This window comes from Trematomus bernacchii, unplaced genomic scaffold (genome assembly GCF_902827165.1).
Source record: "Trematomus bernacchii unplaced genomic scaffold, fTreBer1.1, whole genome shotgun sequence".
Classification (NCBI taxonomy): Eukaryota; Metazoa; Chordata; class Actinopteri; order Perciformes; family Nototheniidae; genus Trematomus; species Trematomus bernacchii.
The window spans coordinates 10118643-10137953 of NW_022988050.1; the positions used below are offsets into that span (position 1 = coordinate 10118643).

Sequence of the window (19311 nt, forward strand, 5' to 3'; positions counted from 1 at the left end):
CCCTTGTTGAACAACCCAAAGAGTGTCATATTTCCCATGACATGTTGCCGCTAACTATGACAGAAGGTTTTTAACCTATGAGTGCCCATTCAGAACCACTAAATACACTTTTGTCCTCAGTCTTATTTGTTGGAACTAGTTCATTTTGAGCATATACCTGACTTAAGGCTGTTCCTCTTAGAGTGGAAATGTACATGTCAACATGCTGTCAAACACTTAAAATGGGTTTGGTTAAACAGCCACAATAAGAGCAGGGTGAGAAGCTGGTCCACATAGAGAGGGGGGGAGGTGCAATACTGTTTGACTATAAAGGCAAACTCTTACAGACAGTCTCTCTTGGAAGACATTCATGGTGTTGACTCTGTTGTTCACATCAAATATGACAGATGCAGTTGGCAAGACTGGAAAAAAAAGAACCTGTGAAAGAAATTCAAACCCTGACTGCTTCTCACCTCCGCAATCACGCTGTGAAGTGGGCGTACATTTCAGATGGTCGGTGTCGGAAAGTTTTAGTAATTGTCCCACGAAGCCCCCCACAAACCGATATCATAAATGTCTGGCAGGAGGGGGTTTCCAAATCTATTCGGACATACAATATGAAGCACCTTTTGAAAAAGCAAAGTGTAGTTTACAGTGTGACATATTTGGACAACTTCTAATGTTTAGCTGCTGCGTCTTTTGTGGCGACTTGGCTGCAGCTAATCCAGTTTTATGGATGAACACTGTGTTCTCCTAAATGTAATTTCTTAAAGTAGTCCTGGCCATAAAAGTGTGCATGTCTTTAATGGATGGCAGCAGTAGTTTGACTGTAAAACTTCCGAGAGCCATTTTAGGAGTCTGCAGAAGAAAGCTCAGTTATGAAATTTCATTAAGTGGTGTTTTATGAAATCGAAGAGATAAATGGATGAGTTTGGCTGAGACCATTTGTGACTTTGATAATGTGTCAGTCTGTTATTTGTCACCATTAAGCTCAAGCTATTTATTTTTCTCTGTCTTGTTTTTTGCAGAGGAGTTGGAAGAAGAGAAGGAGAGCCCGGTAGAGACAGATATGTCAGATAAACAGAAACACCAGCTTCGCCACAGAGAGCTCTTCCTCTCCCGGCAGTACGAAAGTCTACCTGCAACACACATCAGGTACCACACCACACACACACACACACACACACACACACACACACACACACACACACACACACACACACACACACACACACACACACACACACAACACACACACACACACACACACACACACACACACACACACACACACACACACACACACACACACACACACACACACACACACACACACACACACACACACACACACACACACACACACACACACACACACACACACACACACACACACACACACACACACACACACACACACACACACACACACACACACACACACACACACACACACACACACACACACACACACACACACACACACACACACACTGAACCTCACATCTCATCTGCAGGCAGTGCCCATGGATAGTCATTCATCCAGCCATGAACTGACAAATCTAGTGCTGCCCACTTCCTGTGTTTTAACACGGTGCTTGTCCCCCCCCCCCCTCCTCTCTTTTTCTTTCTCTCTTTTAGGGGGAAGTGCAGTGTAGCGTTATTGAATGAGACAGAAGCCGTTCTTTCATACCTTGACAAAGAGGTGGGCCAAAGAAAAGAACTGGAGTTGTCATCTCTTGCTGTTTTGTGCTTGTCGCAGATTGTGTTATCGCAGGTTTAATCTTTTTTACTGATAAAGTTAACTTTTTGGTTGTTTAATAACCTGATTATTTTCTTGATTTATCGTTAAGTCTATACAATGTAGGAAAATATTATGTGCAGTATCATTTTTTTAACACCAAACATGAAAGTGTTGGATTACTTTTTTGGTCCTACCAACACCTCATGGCTAAAACATTACATTTATTATTCCTTGGACAGAGAAATCCGTACATGTTTGACACGCTTGAACTGTAATACATTAGAATTTATGCTTGAAAAATTATCAATGTAATTTCAGCTAGGGCTGCTCGATTATGTCAAAAATCATAATCTCGATTATTTGGGTCAATAATTGATATCACGATTATTACATTACATTACATTACATGTCACTTGTTAGACGCTTTTATCCAAAGCGACTTACATACTCAATACTGTGGGCAATCTCCACAGGAGCAATTTGGGGTCAAGTGTCTTGCCCAGGGACACAACGACATGCTGACTGCAGTGGGGTTTGAACCTGTGACCCCCTGATCCGAACACGAACGCACAACCCACTGCACCACAAGCCTCCCCATTATTAAAAACGATTATCCATTTACTTGGTTACTTGATTACCCTGAACTTTAAGTATAATTCAACTGAAAAACCAATTAAAAATAAAAATAAATAATCGTTTTATTTTGATTATGTTGTTTTCATAATCGTTGCAAGCCAAAATCGTAATTGCGATTAAAATATGATTAATTGAGCAGCCCTAATTTCAGCTATAGAACATTTATTTTTCTGTAGCAGCAGGTATCTTTGTTACATACAAATCTCAACTATGTATAATAGAGGAGACATTGAGTTTGACATTAGAGCCTTTTTTAAAACCCTGTGCTTTTTCTAAAATATGCTTGTTGTTCTCTTCAGGATACGTTCTTCTACTCGCTGGTGTACGACCCAACACAGAAAACCCTTCTGGCCGACAAAGGAGAAATCAGAGTGGGACCGCGCTTTCAGGCAGACGTACCTGAAATGCTACCAGAGGGTCAGTCAGAACATGTGATTTTAAATGTCCAATTACAGGTTTTATTGTTTACACCCGAGCATGTCAAATCTCTAGCCTCATTATCTACATTTCCAATATGTGTATTTGTGTGCGACTGGACTCGAGAGGTTACAGCAGGGAAAGGTAGTGTTGTGAATATGCACTCTTTGTTCATAAATGGGGACAATAGCTGCCTTTTTAAATCATCCGCTGTAAGTTTAGTCCGAGTGCAAGCACATGACTGACCCTCTCTGTTTATACGAGTCTACCCAGGACGAGAATAATAAATGATACTGTCCCATGACTTGACTCTTAATCCTCTTTCACACATCCAGCTTGAAAACATGACCGAGCTCTAACAGTGTGTGGAGTCAAATTGTTGAGTTTAATCTCCTAGCTCTACCGGGACATTTGATGTTCAAGGTTCAAGGTTCAAGGTTCTTTATTGTCAATCTGACATAGCTACAGAGTAATTATGCAGTTGAAAATCTTATGTCACAGGCTTCTCCAACAATGCAACATAATAACATAACATAATAACAATAAGAGCAAGAGCAATACAAAAATAGTAATAGTTATAAAAATGAAATAAAGTTATGATGTGGAATAGTGCAGTATGAGTCTATATACAAGTTATTGGAATGATATATATATATTAGGTATTAGATACATACTACTGAGTAGCAGTTGAATGTTTGATGTTGTTTCAACAGTTCAATTGTTTAACAGTCTCACTGCCCGCGGGAAGAAACTGTCTCCGAATCTTCTTGTCCTTGCCCGGATGCTGCGGTAACGTCTGCCAGACGGCAACAGAAAGAACAGTTTGTGGCTGGGGTGATGGGGGTCTTTGATAATCCGTAGTGATTTCTTCCTGAGCCGCTGGGAGTAAAGGTCCTCCATGGATGGCAGCTCCGTCCTGGTGATGTGCTGTGCAGTTTTCACCACCCTCTGTAAAGCCTTACGATCGAGGTCGGTGCAGCTGCCGTACCAGGCCGTCATGCTGCCAGTGAGGATACTCTCTATCGTGCACCTGTAGAAGTTGCAGAGTATCCTGGAATCCATTTTGAACCTCCTCAGCCTGCGGAGGAAGAAGAGCCGCTGTCGAGCTTTCTTGGTGATGGTGGTGGTGTGAAGAGACCATGTCAGGTCCTCAGTGATGTGGACTCCAAGGAACCTGAAGCTTTTGACTCTCTCCACCGTAGTCCCATTGATGGCGATGGGGGCGTGTCCCTCTCCCTGCTGCTTCCTGTAATCCACAATCAGCTCCTTTGTTTTGCTGATGTTGAGATGGAGGTTGTTCTCCTGGCACCAAGATGTCAGGTTTTCGACCTCCTCTCTGTATGCCGTCTCGTCATCGTCTGTGATCTGGCCGATGACGGTCGTGTCATCAGCAAACTTCACGATGGTGTTGGAGCTGTGTGTGGCCACGCAGTCGTGGGTGAACAGGGAGTAGAGGAGAGGGCTGAGCACGCAGCCTTGAGGGGCACCGGTGTTAAGAATCAGGGTGGAGGATGTGATGTTTCCCACCCGCACTGCCTGGGGTCTGCCCGTCAGGAAGTTCAGGATCCAGTCGCAGAGGGCGCTGTTGAGCCCGAGGTCTCTGAGCTTGATGGCCAGCTTGGAGGGCACAATGGTGTTGAATGCTGAACTGTAGTCAATGAACAGCATTCTCACATATGTGTTCCTGTTCTTCGGGTCCAGGTGTGAGAGGGCAGTGTGGAGGGTGAGGGCTATGGCGTCGTCTGTGGACCTGTTTGCTCTGTAGGCAAACTGCAGGGGGTCCAGAGATTCAGGGAGGGAGGAGGTGATGAATAATTTGACTAACCGCTCAAAGCACTTCATTATGATGGAGGTGAGTGCTACTGGGCGGTAGTCGTTGGGGCAGGTGATGATTGTCTTTTTGGGGACAGGAATGATGGTGGAGTGTTTAAGACATGTGGGGACTACAGACTGCAGCAGGGACCTGTTGAAGATGTCTGTGAACACCTCTGCCAGCTGAACTGCACACACCCTGAGAACACGGCCAGGGATGCCATCAGGTCCAGGAGCCTTGTGTGGGTTAACCCTTTTAAAGGATTTACACACATCTGCCCTATTTAAAACAAAAGGGCAGTGTAGCTCCTGGTCCCTCTGTACCTCCACAGCCTGGCTGCTCTCAAAGCGTGCAAAAAAACTGTTTAGCTCATCTGGGAGAGATGCGCACGCAGACACTCCCGCAGCACCCCCCGCTGCTCCTTTGTAGTCAGTCATTGTCCTTAGTCCCGCCCACATATTCCTAGTGTTACAGCCTTTGAAGTCAGATTCCACCTTCTCTTTGTACTGTCTCTTTGCATTTTTTATTGCTCTCCGGAGATCATACCTAGACTTCCTGTACTCCTCCAAATCTCCCGCTGTGTGCGCGAGAGTGCGCGCTTTCAGTTTGCCGCGCACCTCACCGTTTACCCAGGGCTTTTGATTTGGGAATGTCCGTACAGAAACCTTCGGTACCACGTCATCGATGCATTTCCCAATGTAGCAGATGACAGTGTCCGTGTGTGTGTTGATGTTATTGTCCTCAAACACACTCCAATCCGTAGATGCAAAGCAATCCTGCAGTGCTGAATCTGACTCCTCGCTCCATCGCTGTACTGTCCTTGTTATCGGTCTGTCCCTTTTAAGTTTCTGCTTGTAAGCTGATGTGGTAATCTCAAGGGTAGTTCATTATTATTAGAATATCTTACAAATAACCAAAATATTGTTCAGTTTCTTCCCCTTTGGCCCATGCTGAGTGTAAGCTGTTGCCTCTGTGTGTGCAGCAGGTGAGGCAGATGACAGGGACCAGTCCAAGATGGAGGAGAAGCTGTGGTATCCAGAGTGTCCGCTCTCCAGCAAACAGATAGACCAATTCCTAGTGGTGGCACGGTAAGACACTCACCCAAAGAAAAACAACCAATGAGGTCTAAGGCGCTTCTACCACAGTTTTAATCACTGAATTCAGATTAAACTGTAAAACTAGGCAGCATGCCCATTCAATTTGCAGCTCTAACCGTTGCATTATTCAGCCGTTGTTTTTCTGTTTGTGGAAGAATAATTGCAAATATAATCCCTAATGTAATATATGTGCCTTGTTGTTAATTGAGGGATGGTTCCAAAGTATAGTTCATTATAGTAACTTTTTATTATTACCTAAAAAAAAGTATATGAGAATTCATCACAGTTTATTTGGGTTTCTAAACTGGACGAAAACAGCATTAATAATGTATAATGCACAGAGTTGTGTGTTTTGTTGTGTTTGAGTCATCAGCTTGGTTTAGTCTCATGACTGGAAGCTGTGCAGCTGCTTTTATTTCTGTAAACACCAATAAACTAAAAGTATATTTTATAAATATATTCTTTAAGTTTGTTTATGGGTGTTTGTACTTTTTTCAGAGCGGTCGGGACCTTTGCTCGAGCGTTAGACTGCAGCAGCTCAGTCCGACAGCCGAGTTTACACATGAGTGCAGCCGCAGCATCACGAGATATCACACTGGTTAGTAGAAGACGCACACAGTACCTGATTTTGACTTTGAAGGAAAGTTGTAACCCCCTCCCCCCCTCTTTGTTTACAATTGCAGTTCCATGCGATGGACACGCTGCATCGCCATAACTACGACCTGTCCAGTGCGCTGAGTGTTCTGGTGCCGGCCGGCGGCCCCGTGCTCTGCAGGGATGAGATGGAGGAGTGGAGCGCCTCGGAGGCCGCCATGTTCGAAGAGGCACTAGAGAAATACGGAAAAGACTTCAACGACATCCGACAAGACTTTGTAAGTTTGTCTTTGCAACTGAACTCTGGTTTGTTTAACGACATATCAGACACAAGCACTATTCTGTGTTCAGGAGTGTTTTAGTGTTATATTATACGTAATTGTCATAAGAAGCAAACATATGTTTTTCAATAACTCAGTCAGGCCGAAATGAGGCTAAGATTTCCCCTCTAGACTCAAAATGTGAATGTCTGAAAGATTTCTCTAACCAGAAGAACAGGAACAGGATAAACGTGCTGCATTTTTTAAAATCCAGTCCTAAGATGAGAAACAATAACAGTTTGTTAAAATAGTAACTCAACACTCAATCCTCTTAGTATATTACATGTAAAGTCAATTTATTACACAATGTAGATCCTGCTTCCATTTTATAGTTATTTTTGCATGATTTATTTTCTTATTCAGAGTAGGCATATATGCTCACCCTTTAAGTGAGTCATTTCCCTCTTCACTGACTGATTACTTTATTGTTTGTTTGTTTATTCATGTATGTCCGTTGAAATTGAACTTACGCTGTGGGCTGCGTATAATAAACGTAATCACAGAATCAAGAGTTAAGTAAAAAGCACAGGTTCTGTGACAAGCTGACTTTTTGTGGAAAAGTGCTTTTTTTTTTATAACTTACTTAGCATATAAATGCACCATTGATGATTTATTTATACTGCATAAGTATATTCAAGAGTTTCTTTATAAATGTTGAGACCTCCTCAGCGAAAAACGTTGAACATTTGGAATTAGCTGTAATCTTCATGATTCACAGTTCTGTAAAGGGAAACTGAAATCACCAATTTTAACTACCGCCTTTCAAGCCAACAGGGGGTGACACTTTCTATTGAACTCTCCTGCCCACTCTACCTGTACTCTACAATAAAGGCAGGATATGGGTGTTTGCGGAGGCACCAGGTGCTCATGAATACTTATTAAATGTGTGAATCACTGTGTGTGTCCGTGAGGGAGTGTGTTTTGGTCTGGGGCTCAGCACTGAGCAAAGACGCTAGCTTTCAGCCTCTGTGGTCACGTTGCCTCTCATGAATATATATATGAAGGCGTTCGCACCCAGATGGCGAGAACATGAGATATTAATATCATTAATTTGCTCTCTGTCTCTCTTTCTGTTCCCCTGTCTTCACACTTCTTCATTACTTCCTCCTGTGAAGCTGCCATGGAAGTCTCTGACTAGTATCATCGAGTACTACTACATGTGGAAGACCACAGACAGATATGTGCAACAGGTGAGACTCGTTCAGGATTTACACATAATGTCATTTAAACATTTGTATCTTTTAGGTTAGGCTTAAAGGTGCCCTGTTGAATACTCTTTTTTTTTTAAGTTACATTTACATGAGAACAGACAAAATAAAGATTTTTGAAAAGTTATCTGTACATATTGTCGTGTGTCAGGGTCTTAAATTATGTTTTTGATGTGCTGTTTGGTGTGTATGTCCGCATATATGTAACATATTTCTGTAGTATGTTCTGCATGTCTTATGTTGAACATAATGGTCGAAACCGATAGCAGAGGCAAAGAAATGTTCAATATTAGTCTCTACAATGACTCAAACTTCAGAAATATTAGATCCTACAATTCCGATATTGCACCACAGTAGCATCTTTTCAGTGTACCTTCCCAGCCTGTTAAATGCAGTCATCTTTAAAACTCCATGCGCCTCCCCAATCAGAAAGCATGTTATCTGTCAAAAAGGTGTCAGAGCCACAACATATATTATAAAGCTGTTTTGACAAGAGGAGAGTGGATTTTCTGTGCAGAAAAAGCATGGGAAGTTGTCAAATAAGTTTAAGCAATAGTTGATAAGTAGGGACACAGCTTTCAGATATGTGTTGTTGTTGATGAATAAATCCACTGTAGGGCTGTACCCGAATATTTGGTCGTTGGATTACTATTCGGTTTTCTATTTCGTTATTCATTTGAATAAATTGAATTGATTGAAATCTCCAATATCAACGTAAGAGCTTGTGCCTCTTCGGGGGGTGCTAACACTTAACCATAAACTTTATCCTTTACTTTCTCCGTCTTTATATGTAGATATTACTTTTCTCCGTCAATCTCCGCTCCGTTTCTCCGTCAGGTTGTTTCCATAGCAACAACAACTTCCTTTCAACAGCGCTAACTCTCCTTCAAAATAAAAGCATGTCCATACAAAATAGGAAGCCAAGCCAAATTACACTATAAAACAACAATACTGTAGAATAACAAAATGAATGCCTTGAATAAACCGAAATACACGTGGTAAAGCGCGCGCCGAATATTAACTGCTGAAAAATGGTATTCGGGACAGCCCTAATCCACTGTGTTTCTCTTTGAGCAGAAGAGACTGAAGGCAGCAGAGGCAGAGAGCAAACTGAAGCAGGTTTATATCCCCACATAGTAAGTCGCTTTCACCTTTATAGAGGTTGGTTGCATATTACCGTAACCGTGGCTTTTAATGCATAATTAATGTCTTGATTTAAAGCACTGCAGAATGTGGCTGCTGTCTGTTTCCTTAAATCTCCTCCTGTTCTTCCCTGGCAGTAACAAGCCCAACCCCAACCAGATCTCACTGACCAATGGCAAGATGGCGACAGTGAATGGAGCGGGGCCCGGGGCCTTCCATGTAGCAGGCGGGGGCAGAGCCTGCGAGAGCTGCTATAGTGAGTTTTGGTTGTGTGTGTGTGTGAGAGTGTGTGTGTGTGAGAGTGAGTGTTTGAGCACGGCAGCTGTGAAATTGAATCACATGGGCACTGAGCACGGGTCAATAAGAAATGGAAGGGAAACTGAGGCAGTGTTTGAAGCTGAATTCTTCACTTAAGAGATCTTCTGGCTCTGGAAGAGATACGTTCCCTTATTTTCACCCTCACTGCCTTTCTACCGATTTAACCCGAAAGCTGTTACTATTCCTATGGGCAATATCTCCCTTCACTTTGACAGTTGTTTGGAATTTTCTTTTCTATAAATTGACAGAAAATAGTGAAAATGAGCAATATCCTCATACTTCGAAATGATCACATTTACAATGTTAATACCCAGAGGAAAAAGCATTTAAATAATGAATGTTTGGCTTTTTCTTAAATGATGAATTATAGGAATCACTCCTAAAAATGAGCACAAACTTTTCTGTGAAGCTCACGAAGAAGTTTGTCTCAATAGAAGCAATAACAATGGCTACTGGCTGATAAAGCCGCTTTACAAAATAATCCTTACAATAGCTGTCTGGCAGAAGCTTTGATTGTGGAGCAGCAACCAGAAACGCTATCTTTTTGTATTTGTAAAACCAGCCTTTGACCAATTTGAGTCCAAGCATTGCAAAAAATAATCACAAAAAAACTTTAAATGTATGTTCTAGTCAGTGACCTATACTTTAAACATATTGAGGTTAAAACTCCTGCCCCATTGATACACCAAAACTAAAATCAGGATTTGATAACAGGGCGGATGATCAGTTTTCTGCAGCGATGCTTCTAACCTTCAATGATGTGTTTGTGTGCGTTAACAGCCATGCAGTCGGCCCAGTGGTACTCGTGGGGCCCTCCCAACATGCAGTGCCGCCTCTGCGTTTCCTGCTGGATGTACTGGAAGAAGTACGGAGGCCTTAAGATGCCAAGCAGAGCCGAGGTCCCAGAGGAGAGTACCTCCCCCAGTCCAGTACCTACTGTAAGCTCCGCCAGAATGCACACATGTAAAAAAACATGCGATGTATGTGCGAAAATTCTGAAAAGAATAGTGCGTTCTTCATGCGATATTCAAAACCACCTTATCTCTTGCTAAATAGTTGTATCCCAAAGTAAGATGTGTTATAAAGCATAGCACTACACAACTGCAGCTCAGTAAAGTTTAACATCAATTATTCAGTCAAATCTAAACTTTATGTATCTTGCGTATGAACTGTTAATACGTCTACACACCTTTTTTAAGTGAGAAAAGTGAGAGAGAGATTTAGTTTGTATGTGTGCGGATGACACTGGAATGCAGGATTTGTCCAGCATTTCATTGAAACTTCAAAAAAGCAACACACCTGCCATGCTGTAGTTTACCCCTTTTTATGCTGACAGAAATATATATATTTTTTTAAAGAAATATAACTAGTATTATGCTTCATTTCTGTTTTCCATTACAGCAATTTCTTCAATTAACCAATTTTTTTATATACGTTTATTCTATTTTAGGGATTCATTTGCATACAATTCAATACAGAGACACTAACTCTGTAATTAAAACCATCAATTATGGCTCTGTTAAACATTATGGGAATCATTTGATTATTCTTAGCCTGCGTACACTACAACATAACCCCTGAAACCAGCTGGCATAAATGGATTGCAGCAGCATTATCAGCATGATTCAACAGCCTAATACAGTCTGATACAACAGCGCTGCATTCAATCCTTCCTTCATGAAGATTAGAATGTTCAGTTTTCATTTTCGGTGTTTTTAATAAGATGCCGATTCAGCTGAATCATACGGTCATTTGGAGGCTGTAGTTACGCTCAGTGACATAAGCAGGGTGGAAAATATTTGAGAATCACCTCTGAGTAATAACAGCACAACAAACGGCAGCCTCCAAAAGAACCATAAAGCTGAGTTAACTCCTCCATTAACCTTCATGCAGGTAGGATTTATTGTTATAATAGACTATATTCCTTTTATTTTCATATTTAAATGCTAAGATATTAGTATTTTGTTTGTGTTAAACTTGTGTTGACTTCTCTCAGTGGTGTTGTATTTCAAACACTGTATACACTTTAATGGCTTTGAAGCTCATAGTAAGAAACTGTTTGAGATAAAAGGTTTTCAAACCACCTTTAATGTTTTAGCAGCCACAGTGATCAGTTCAGCTTGATTCAGCGGCCTCTCCCTCTCTCCCTCTCTCCCCCTCCCAGGAGCCTCGCTCTCGGGGCCACACTGCTCGCCAGTCCAACCACATGATACCCATGCGAAACAGCGGCAGCCCCAAGTCCAACATGAAGACCAAGCAGGCCTTCCTGCTGCAGGCCACCCGCCTCACCAAGCTGGCCCGGCACATGTGCCGTGATGTCATCAGGCTGCGCCGCGCAGCGCGCCGGCCCTTTATCCCCATTAACTGTGGGGCCATAAAGGCAGAGTGTAAGAGCTCTTTAAATTCCTCCTAACTTCTGCCACATGGACACACACACCTGCAGACAAAACACAACACATGCAGACATACAGAAACACACACACACACACACACACACACACACACACACACACACACACACACACACACACACACACACACACACACACACACACACACACACACACACACACACACACACACACACACACACACACACACACACACACACACACACTCACACCAACCTTCCTCACCCAATTGCCCCACCATCAACCCCCCCATCTGCCCCTCCTGTCTGTCTCTTTCTGTTTTTATTATTATTGTTATTATTATTATTTTGGTTTTTGTATTCTCCCACTCCCTGTTTCCAATAAAGACTGCCTGTCCTCATAACTATGAGTTTGATCATCTTTTCATTCATATTTTTTTATTTTCTTATCTGTTGTGGTTCTTGGTCACTGTGAACTGAAAGCCATTGTTGGAATGATACACACAGATGTATAGGTTAAACAGGGCTACTCTCCCGGATCACACCTGCAGACCCTTTGAAAACACGCATAGTAACTGAATTTGCTTTTATTAACTAATAGATTGTAATCGATAGAACTCATATTCTAGTCTGAGCCGCGTACCTGCTGAAGTTAGACGTAGAGAAAATGTATTTTCTAAGAGAAGCTCTATTTTGCACGGCGCCCTGGTACAGGCGTGCCCACTCTGTCACGGCAGAACAAGTCACTGAATGTTTATTGTAAATACTGAACCTCAGCTGCAGTGTGTTTCCCATCACCATCTTTGTTCCTCTTTGCGCACTGATTTTTCTTCATGCTGCTAATCATGTGTGTAAAATGAATTGTGTTTGGGTTGAAAATGAGCTTTAGATGAATTTGCACTGATAAAACTTGAAAGACGAGAGCTTGAAGCTTTAGGACTTTTTTTTGTTTTTGGTACAATAATAAGAAGCTGCTCTTGACTTCTTTGCTGCTGGCCGATCAGTCTCACCCATTCGGAGTCATCAACTGGATCATATCCTCCCTCGCCATGCCATCCACTCAGCTGTTCTCCTGTGTTCAAATCATGCAAAAATCACATGAATCATGTTGCCTTTTCTCGCTTGTGAATCCTGCAGACATGATTTGCCATTTCTCCCCATCCACCGTTTTCTAACAGCTGTTGCAATATCCTCATCTCATCTTCGACCTCTTCTTTTTTGCTCTTTTTTTAATTTTTTTTATTCCATCACTGTGTGAATGTGAGAGTCGACCTCCAATAAAATCCCACCTGAAAGCATCTCTTCTGAGTCCTTGTGCTTCATGTGTCCCGTGTTATCTGTCCATCAACTCCACCACACTCCGAGGAACCATAAAAACACCCCTCCCCCCCCCCCACTCCCCCCACTACAGCATGGACTCAACCTGTGCCTGACCATCATATTTTAATGTATGTGTGTTTACAATATTTATGTTTGTGTGTGCATGTAAGCATGTATTAAGGTCTCTGAATGTGCATGTAGATATATGATTTTGTGTGAAATAAGTCACCACATTCACACCTTAGAGGGATTTGTCACATGCATAATTCATTTCACAATGAAAGGAGGTTATTTTCACTTGCACAAGACATCCTGACATTTCCGTTTTCATACACAATTCTATTTTCTGTCTCAAGTCTTACACTTGTAGAACGAAAGAGCAGATATAGTCTGAGAGACTGTCTGCAGTGGTTTGTATAATGTGTGTGTGTGTGTGTTTGGTTTAGATATGTTAAGGGTCTCAGAAGGGCAGGGGACTCACCTTCCCAAAACCAGAGCCCCCCAGAGGAGCACTCTTACCAGTGTGGTGCAGTTTCTAGGTAAATCACACATAATCAACTGAAATGATGACTATAGAATATTCAGATGGTCTATAGGAGCCAGTTGATGCAGCTCCAGTGTCTCTTCCAGAGTCCCGCCCAGCAGCCCAAGCCCCTCGCTCCCACCGCACCCCGGGCCTGCAGACGCCCCCCCCCTCGACGCCTCCTCTCCTCTCTCCCACACGGCCCCCACGGCATGCTGGGAAAACGCAGCTACCATCACCACAGCAGGGCTGAGCCAGACAGACGCTCAGGTACACACACAGATGCTCTTTTTCTTTCAGCTCAATTCCACAAAAGTCAACATGAGTTATTGTTCAATAAGAGTGTTATTGCTTAATTTAATCATGCCTCGAAGCAAAAAGTCATTACTTGTTAAATATCTGTTAACCCCCCCCCCAAAAAAAGAAGTTGGAAAATGATGTGAATGAACCTTGGGGACCAGACTGTTCTAATCCAATGTCCTAATCCTTTTGCTTGATCAAATCAAATTAGTGGAAATACACCCGGAGTTGATAACCTTTTCTACCATTTCTTATCTAAACTAGCTCGTTGGAGAGAATGACAACTAATTCTAATGAAAACGAATCAGCAGATGGGGGTCAATTGGATAAATTGGATGATTCAACTTCAGTCTGACACTTTGTTATTTATTGGTAACTTCTCTATTTTTACTGAAATTGAAACAGTCATTTGTTGCACCACTTGAAGGAAAAGTAATCAATACTTTTCACAAGTGACAGATTCCCTCATGCACCTTTCTTTTGTTTTTGCAGATAACCCTGGTACAACAGGTGGACCCCCCCTGGTGGGTGTCTTATACTCTGCTTTTAAACAAACCCAGTACAACTGAGTCCCAGCTTATTCTATTAACATTGTTTTTAATTGTCTTTTGGCAGCATAACGGCCGCAGCAGCAGCAGTGGAAACAGCCGGGGAGGAGTGACGATCCGTAAGAGGCGCCCCAACTGGATCGATGCCCCTGATGACAGCTTCTTCCTTGTTACCCGGGAGACCAGGTAAGCAAAGGTGACACTTTTATAACCTCTGATTGGCTGACTGTGTGTATGTGTGTGTGTGTCAAGGTAAAAAGCAAGTTATGCTGAGAACAACAGAAAATAAGAAGAATTGAGAGGTGGTGACCTCAGACAGTTGAGTAGTGCTCTCAGAAACACACAGGCAGAGTCATTCAGATGAAATAGAGTGGGGAGCCTGCAGCGTTAAAATAGATTAAAAAATATCAATAAAAGTGCTTATTTTTTACCAAAATTAGAATGGTAAAAGCACCTAGGTCGATGGACTTAAATACGTTTTTTTTATCTGAAGAACATTTTTTATCCAAGAGGAGAAGCTTACCAAGGTCATATTGGCTTTTTTAGTTTTTTAAACTTTGAGCGTATTGTATAGTCTATATTTGTTTCTATTATGATTTTAAGTACTTTTATGCCAATAGAAAAAATCTCCAGGATATAGGATAGTGTTTAGAGGATAATTGAACACCTGACCATACATCAAACATACATTTTCTTTGACAATGTTATACATGGTGATGGTGGACCTTGAATCGTGTCCTCTATATTGTAAAACTCTCCTCTACAGCCTTTATCGCATGAACAACTTTTGGATAGATTGCCATCAAATTTGGTTCGGATACTCTTGGCCACCATTGATAGATGAAGCCTATTAACTTAATGTATAGGTTGACATTTTAGGTTTTTGTTTAAATTAATCTTCATAAAAATAAAAGGTATTTATGTCATTTTGAGTATGTTTGTATGTTGATAAATGCCTTTAATTGAGTGTAAAGTGCTGCATTTGTAGAAATATTTGCTTTTTTTCAATACTCAAGTTGAATCAAATTGTGGGCAGGAATGTAAGATTTACGATACACTCTTACTGAATAATGAAAATGTAATAAAACCAACTCCTCCATAAATTGCTGATATTGATGTACAAAAAATAACTTGCTTAAACTCTAATACAGGCAGACATGTATATTGATAATGTCTCAAAAAAGCCAAACCGCAGAGGGACTCATTTGATGGTTTGTTTCTCTTTGTGTACTCAGCACACATTATGTTGTAATTGAATAAACATGCCATTACGTTTTACACATAGAAAATCAGTTTCTATTTGTTTATCTCAACATACATCGACACACACACACACTCTGTCACCTGCTCATACACACATGCACATAATGATCAATGTTGCATGTGTGTATGTGAGGGAGAAAGATGTTCTTTCATTAAGCCTGTGTCTTAATGAGCCATAGCACCCGGCGCCCATCGCCCCCCACCGATCAGCGAGGCTAAAATTAGAGCGGCTAACTGGTGCAGATGGGCCAACGAGGAGCCAGGACTGGAAATATCATTACACCATTAACCGGGGCTGCTCTCGTATGGATCACTCACTCACCACCAATATCAACATGGCTTTGTGTTTATGTGTGAGAGACATTCTGAAGGCTGTCCCTTTATTATATTACACTGCCGCTAACCGCTCTCCCTGTAGAGACAATAAATGCTTTTCTGAATAAATGGTATTAATAGATTCTGCTCTGAACGGCGGCTGCTAATGAAATATGAACGGAAGCTTCATTTCCTCCTCCTTCTTTCTTTTCCTCAGCGTGAGGAAGAGCGCAGAGTGTCACAGAGCAGGGGGAAGGAGTGAGAGATCACTCCCACGTTTTCAGGGAGGCGAGAGAGACAAATAGAGACAGGGAAATGTTTCTTTGCAAGGGTTTGACAAAGCACACAGTGGAAAAAAAGATAATAAAACAATAGATACCTGATAATGTTTGGCCAATCAGTATATTACTCGATGAGATATTTGACTGAATAATAGACGCCTTTGACCAGTCAGAGAATCTCATTGGGATTCAACCTATAGCAGACTTTGACAATCCGTATACAATTTCATGGCAATCCCTCTAGCTGCCAAGATATTTCACTGTGAACCGCACATGTGAAAGTCATGATGGATCAACAAAGGATCAACAAAGACAGGAGTCAACTTAAGGGGACCAGAAATGTTAGTAGAATATATCATGGCAATCAATCCAATATCCGACAAGAAAGGCACTAGATGAAAGAACTGTGAATCAAACAAAGATTTATTCTTGGGCCATTTAATATATTAAAGATATAACTCACTGGATATTTGACGATTTCAACCTGCTGGTGGCCCTTAAAGCAAATTCAGGATCAACAAGGTCAAATCTTCATGGTACTATTCCAATCTGTATACAAATTGACACATTTCATTTCCCCTTCTTAATGAGATCCTAATTATCTCACAAATTGTCTTGGGACCCTTTGGAAGGGAGTTAGGAACCACTGAATTACATAAACAAACTCAAATATATCAGTAACAGGAGACATTTGTCCTTAAAATGTGTACTTTTGATACTAAAAGTACCAATCTGGGAATTTCCCCCCAGTCAAGTTTAATTTGGAAAAATAAATATTTTAGCTAAGCTCTAAAAATGAGGAATATTAGAGCTCAGAACGAGAGTAAGCGAAACAGAAATGTAAATGAGACAGCTTGGTATATTTGAGCGTGGATTTACATGTTTGCCTTTCTCCTCTCAACGGCCAGCTGAACAGACATGCAGCAGAGCTTTAGATAATGAGCTAGCAGAGCTAAATCTGCTCTGTTCTTCCTCGCTTTGTATTCGGCTCTAGCTCTAAGTGACATTAAGCAGACCATGCTTGCTGTGTATTAAATGGGCCCATTTAGTCCAGCAGATACGTGAAAGAATTGTGCTTTTGATGATAAAAACATGAAATTTGGCACACTGTTAGAGCATGCCCTAAGGAAGATTTTTGGCCATAGGGCCATCGCAAATTTGTCCAATACCAGATACATATAGTTAGCTACATTCTAGCATGTTGTAAATAGTACCAATGCATTCCCCATCCTTGAAAATGTAGGATTAGCCACCAGAATCAAGATCCTAGGTGGTCTAGATCCTAAACTACTGGTAAAATAACAACCAATAGCGGCCATTTTCAAAATGTCCGCCATTGGACAAATTTGCGATGGCCCTATAGCCAAAAATCTTCCTTAGGGCATGCTCTAACAGTGTGCCAAATTTCATGTTTTTATCATCAAAAGCACAATTCTTTCAGATATTTCACATATCTGCTGGACTAATTGTACTTGAATGATGTGTAAAATGCACAACTGTTTCATACAATGCCAGGCCTTTTGACTATAGCCTACCGGGTTTTACAGGAACGTAATGCTTGCAGAGAATTCCAGAGTGCTCTAGTGCACATTTGTCTTACAGCTGGGCATCTGCAGGAAACTGATGTGTTTTCAGTTTCTGGTTCAGGGCATAGAAAGAGGGAAAGAGGAAGAAATTCTGAAAGTGTTTTTTCTCCTCCGCCTGAAGGAGAGCATGAATAAACTATATGTTTTCGTTATGTATCTTACTTTTGTCTGTATATGAATGAATATTATTATTAGTTCTGTGTCCAACACTAGAGAGTGCACCCCACGGCTATGCAGTGCTGTTGTTGCATGTGGGCTGTTGACAGAGCCTTTCCGTCACAGCACAAAGCCCACTGAGTCTTGATAATACCAGCAAGTTCATTTTAAGTCTGGAAATCCTGCAGAGAAGTAACCCCTTCGCTTTAATCATAACAGAGTATAATTCTACCACAGAAAACTAGATTGAGTGGCTGTTTTAATGAATTTCTCAACAGCCTGGAACCTCAACTTGTCGCCCTTTAACTCAACTTTAGTCATGCATTTCATCATTTAAACCACAGCAGTCTTCTCTCTTTAGTTTCCTGTTAGATATGCAGAAAACAGCAACAGAGAGGAGACATCGCTAAAGAGTCAAAGGTCTACTAATCTCAAAATGTGTACAAGCAAACTGAGTGATTAATTACCTCAGTCCAGTAGCATACATCATTGTCAAAGTATCTGTAAACCAAAAGCATACGTGACAAATCAGCTGTCGCATAAAATCCACAGCCTATGCCAGATTCATCATTGTTTCTAGTGTAAGCAGCCCTTTTTACCGCAGGCTGTTCTCAAAGCATCAAGCCTTTGGTCAGCCTAGTATAAATAATTTATTAGACAAACATTATCCGCAGGCTTAGCTGCTTTAACATAAACATGCAGTTCATTTCTAAAAGCACACATTTCCTGAAAGCAAAACACAGGCATGCAATCATAGTCCGTATAATGTTAAAACATTTTTGACATTTTATGAAATCTGCTTATGCTTCTTGTTGAGAGCTATAAAGACCGCTCTCTCCTATCTGTACGCTAAATATGAAGCCACCGCCAAAAGCTGGTTAGCTTATCTTAGCACAAAGACTGTAAACGGCTAGCCTTGCATTGCCTAAAAGCTAAAGAACCATCTGAATTACACATTTTGATTGACAGTACAAAATCACCACAAGGCCTATTTACATTAAAGGTCCCATGTCATGGCCATTTCTACTGATCATATTTCCATTGTTGAGGTATACTAAAATAGATTTAAATTGTGCAATTTTCCAAACTCACATTGGTTTCTCATAAAGCATCTCTGTATAGTATGTGTATTCACCAGGTATTCAGTCTCAGAGGTGTGGACAGGTTTCGGGGTCGGCGATACAGCGAGACACAGCGAAACTCATCCTGAGCACACACAAACACTCACAGCCGAAGTAAAAACAATAAGTGTGGCTTGATATTGAGTAAGAAAAAGGTTTATAACGCTGTGAGAATGGGTCTGCGGAGAGCATTTCTCCGCGATCCCAACTCGTCTATTACCAGCGTTCAGGGAGCTCTATGCAAGTCAATGGGGACTC

The 19311-nt window shown here is 41.5% G+C and overlaps 1 protein-coding gene across 1 annotated transcript in view; it reads left to right on the plus strand.

The window, feature by feature from the left end:
• mta3 (metastasis associated 1 family, member 3) overlaps positions 1-19311 on the plus strand; it is a 33129-nt gene that overhangs the window by 12329 nt on the left and 1489 nt on the right. Inside the window, 16 exon segments of the mRNA XM_034119268.1 lie at positions 1008-1134; positions 1621-1684; positions 2659-2776; positions 5575-5677; positions 6185-6284; positions 6370-6558; positions 7716-7790; positions 8886-8944; positions 9089-9207; positions 10050-10207; positions 11434-11656; positions 13407-13499; positions 13591-13646; positions 13648-13753; positions 14276-14307; positions 14399-14517. Coding sequence (XP_033975159.1) covers positions 1008-1134; positions 1621-1684; positions 2659-2776; positions 5575-5677; positions 6185-6284; positions 6370-6558; positions 7716-7790; positions 8886-8944; positions 9089-9207; positions 10050-10207; positions 11434-11656; positions 13407-13499; positions 13591-13646; positions 13648-13753; positions 14276-14307; positions 14399-14517 — 1741 coding nt within the window.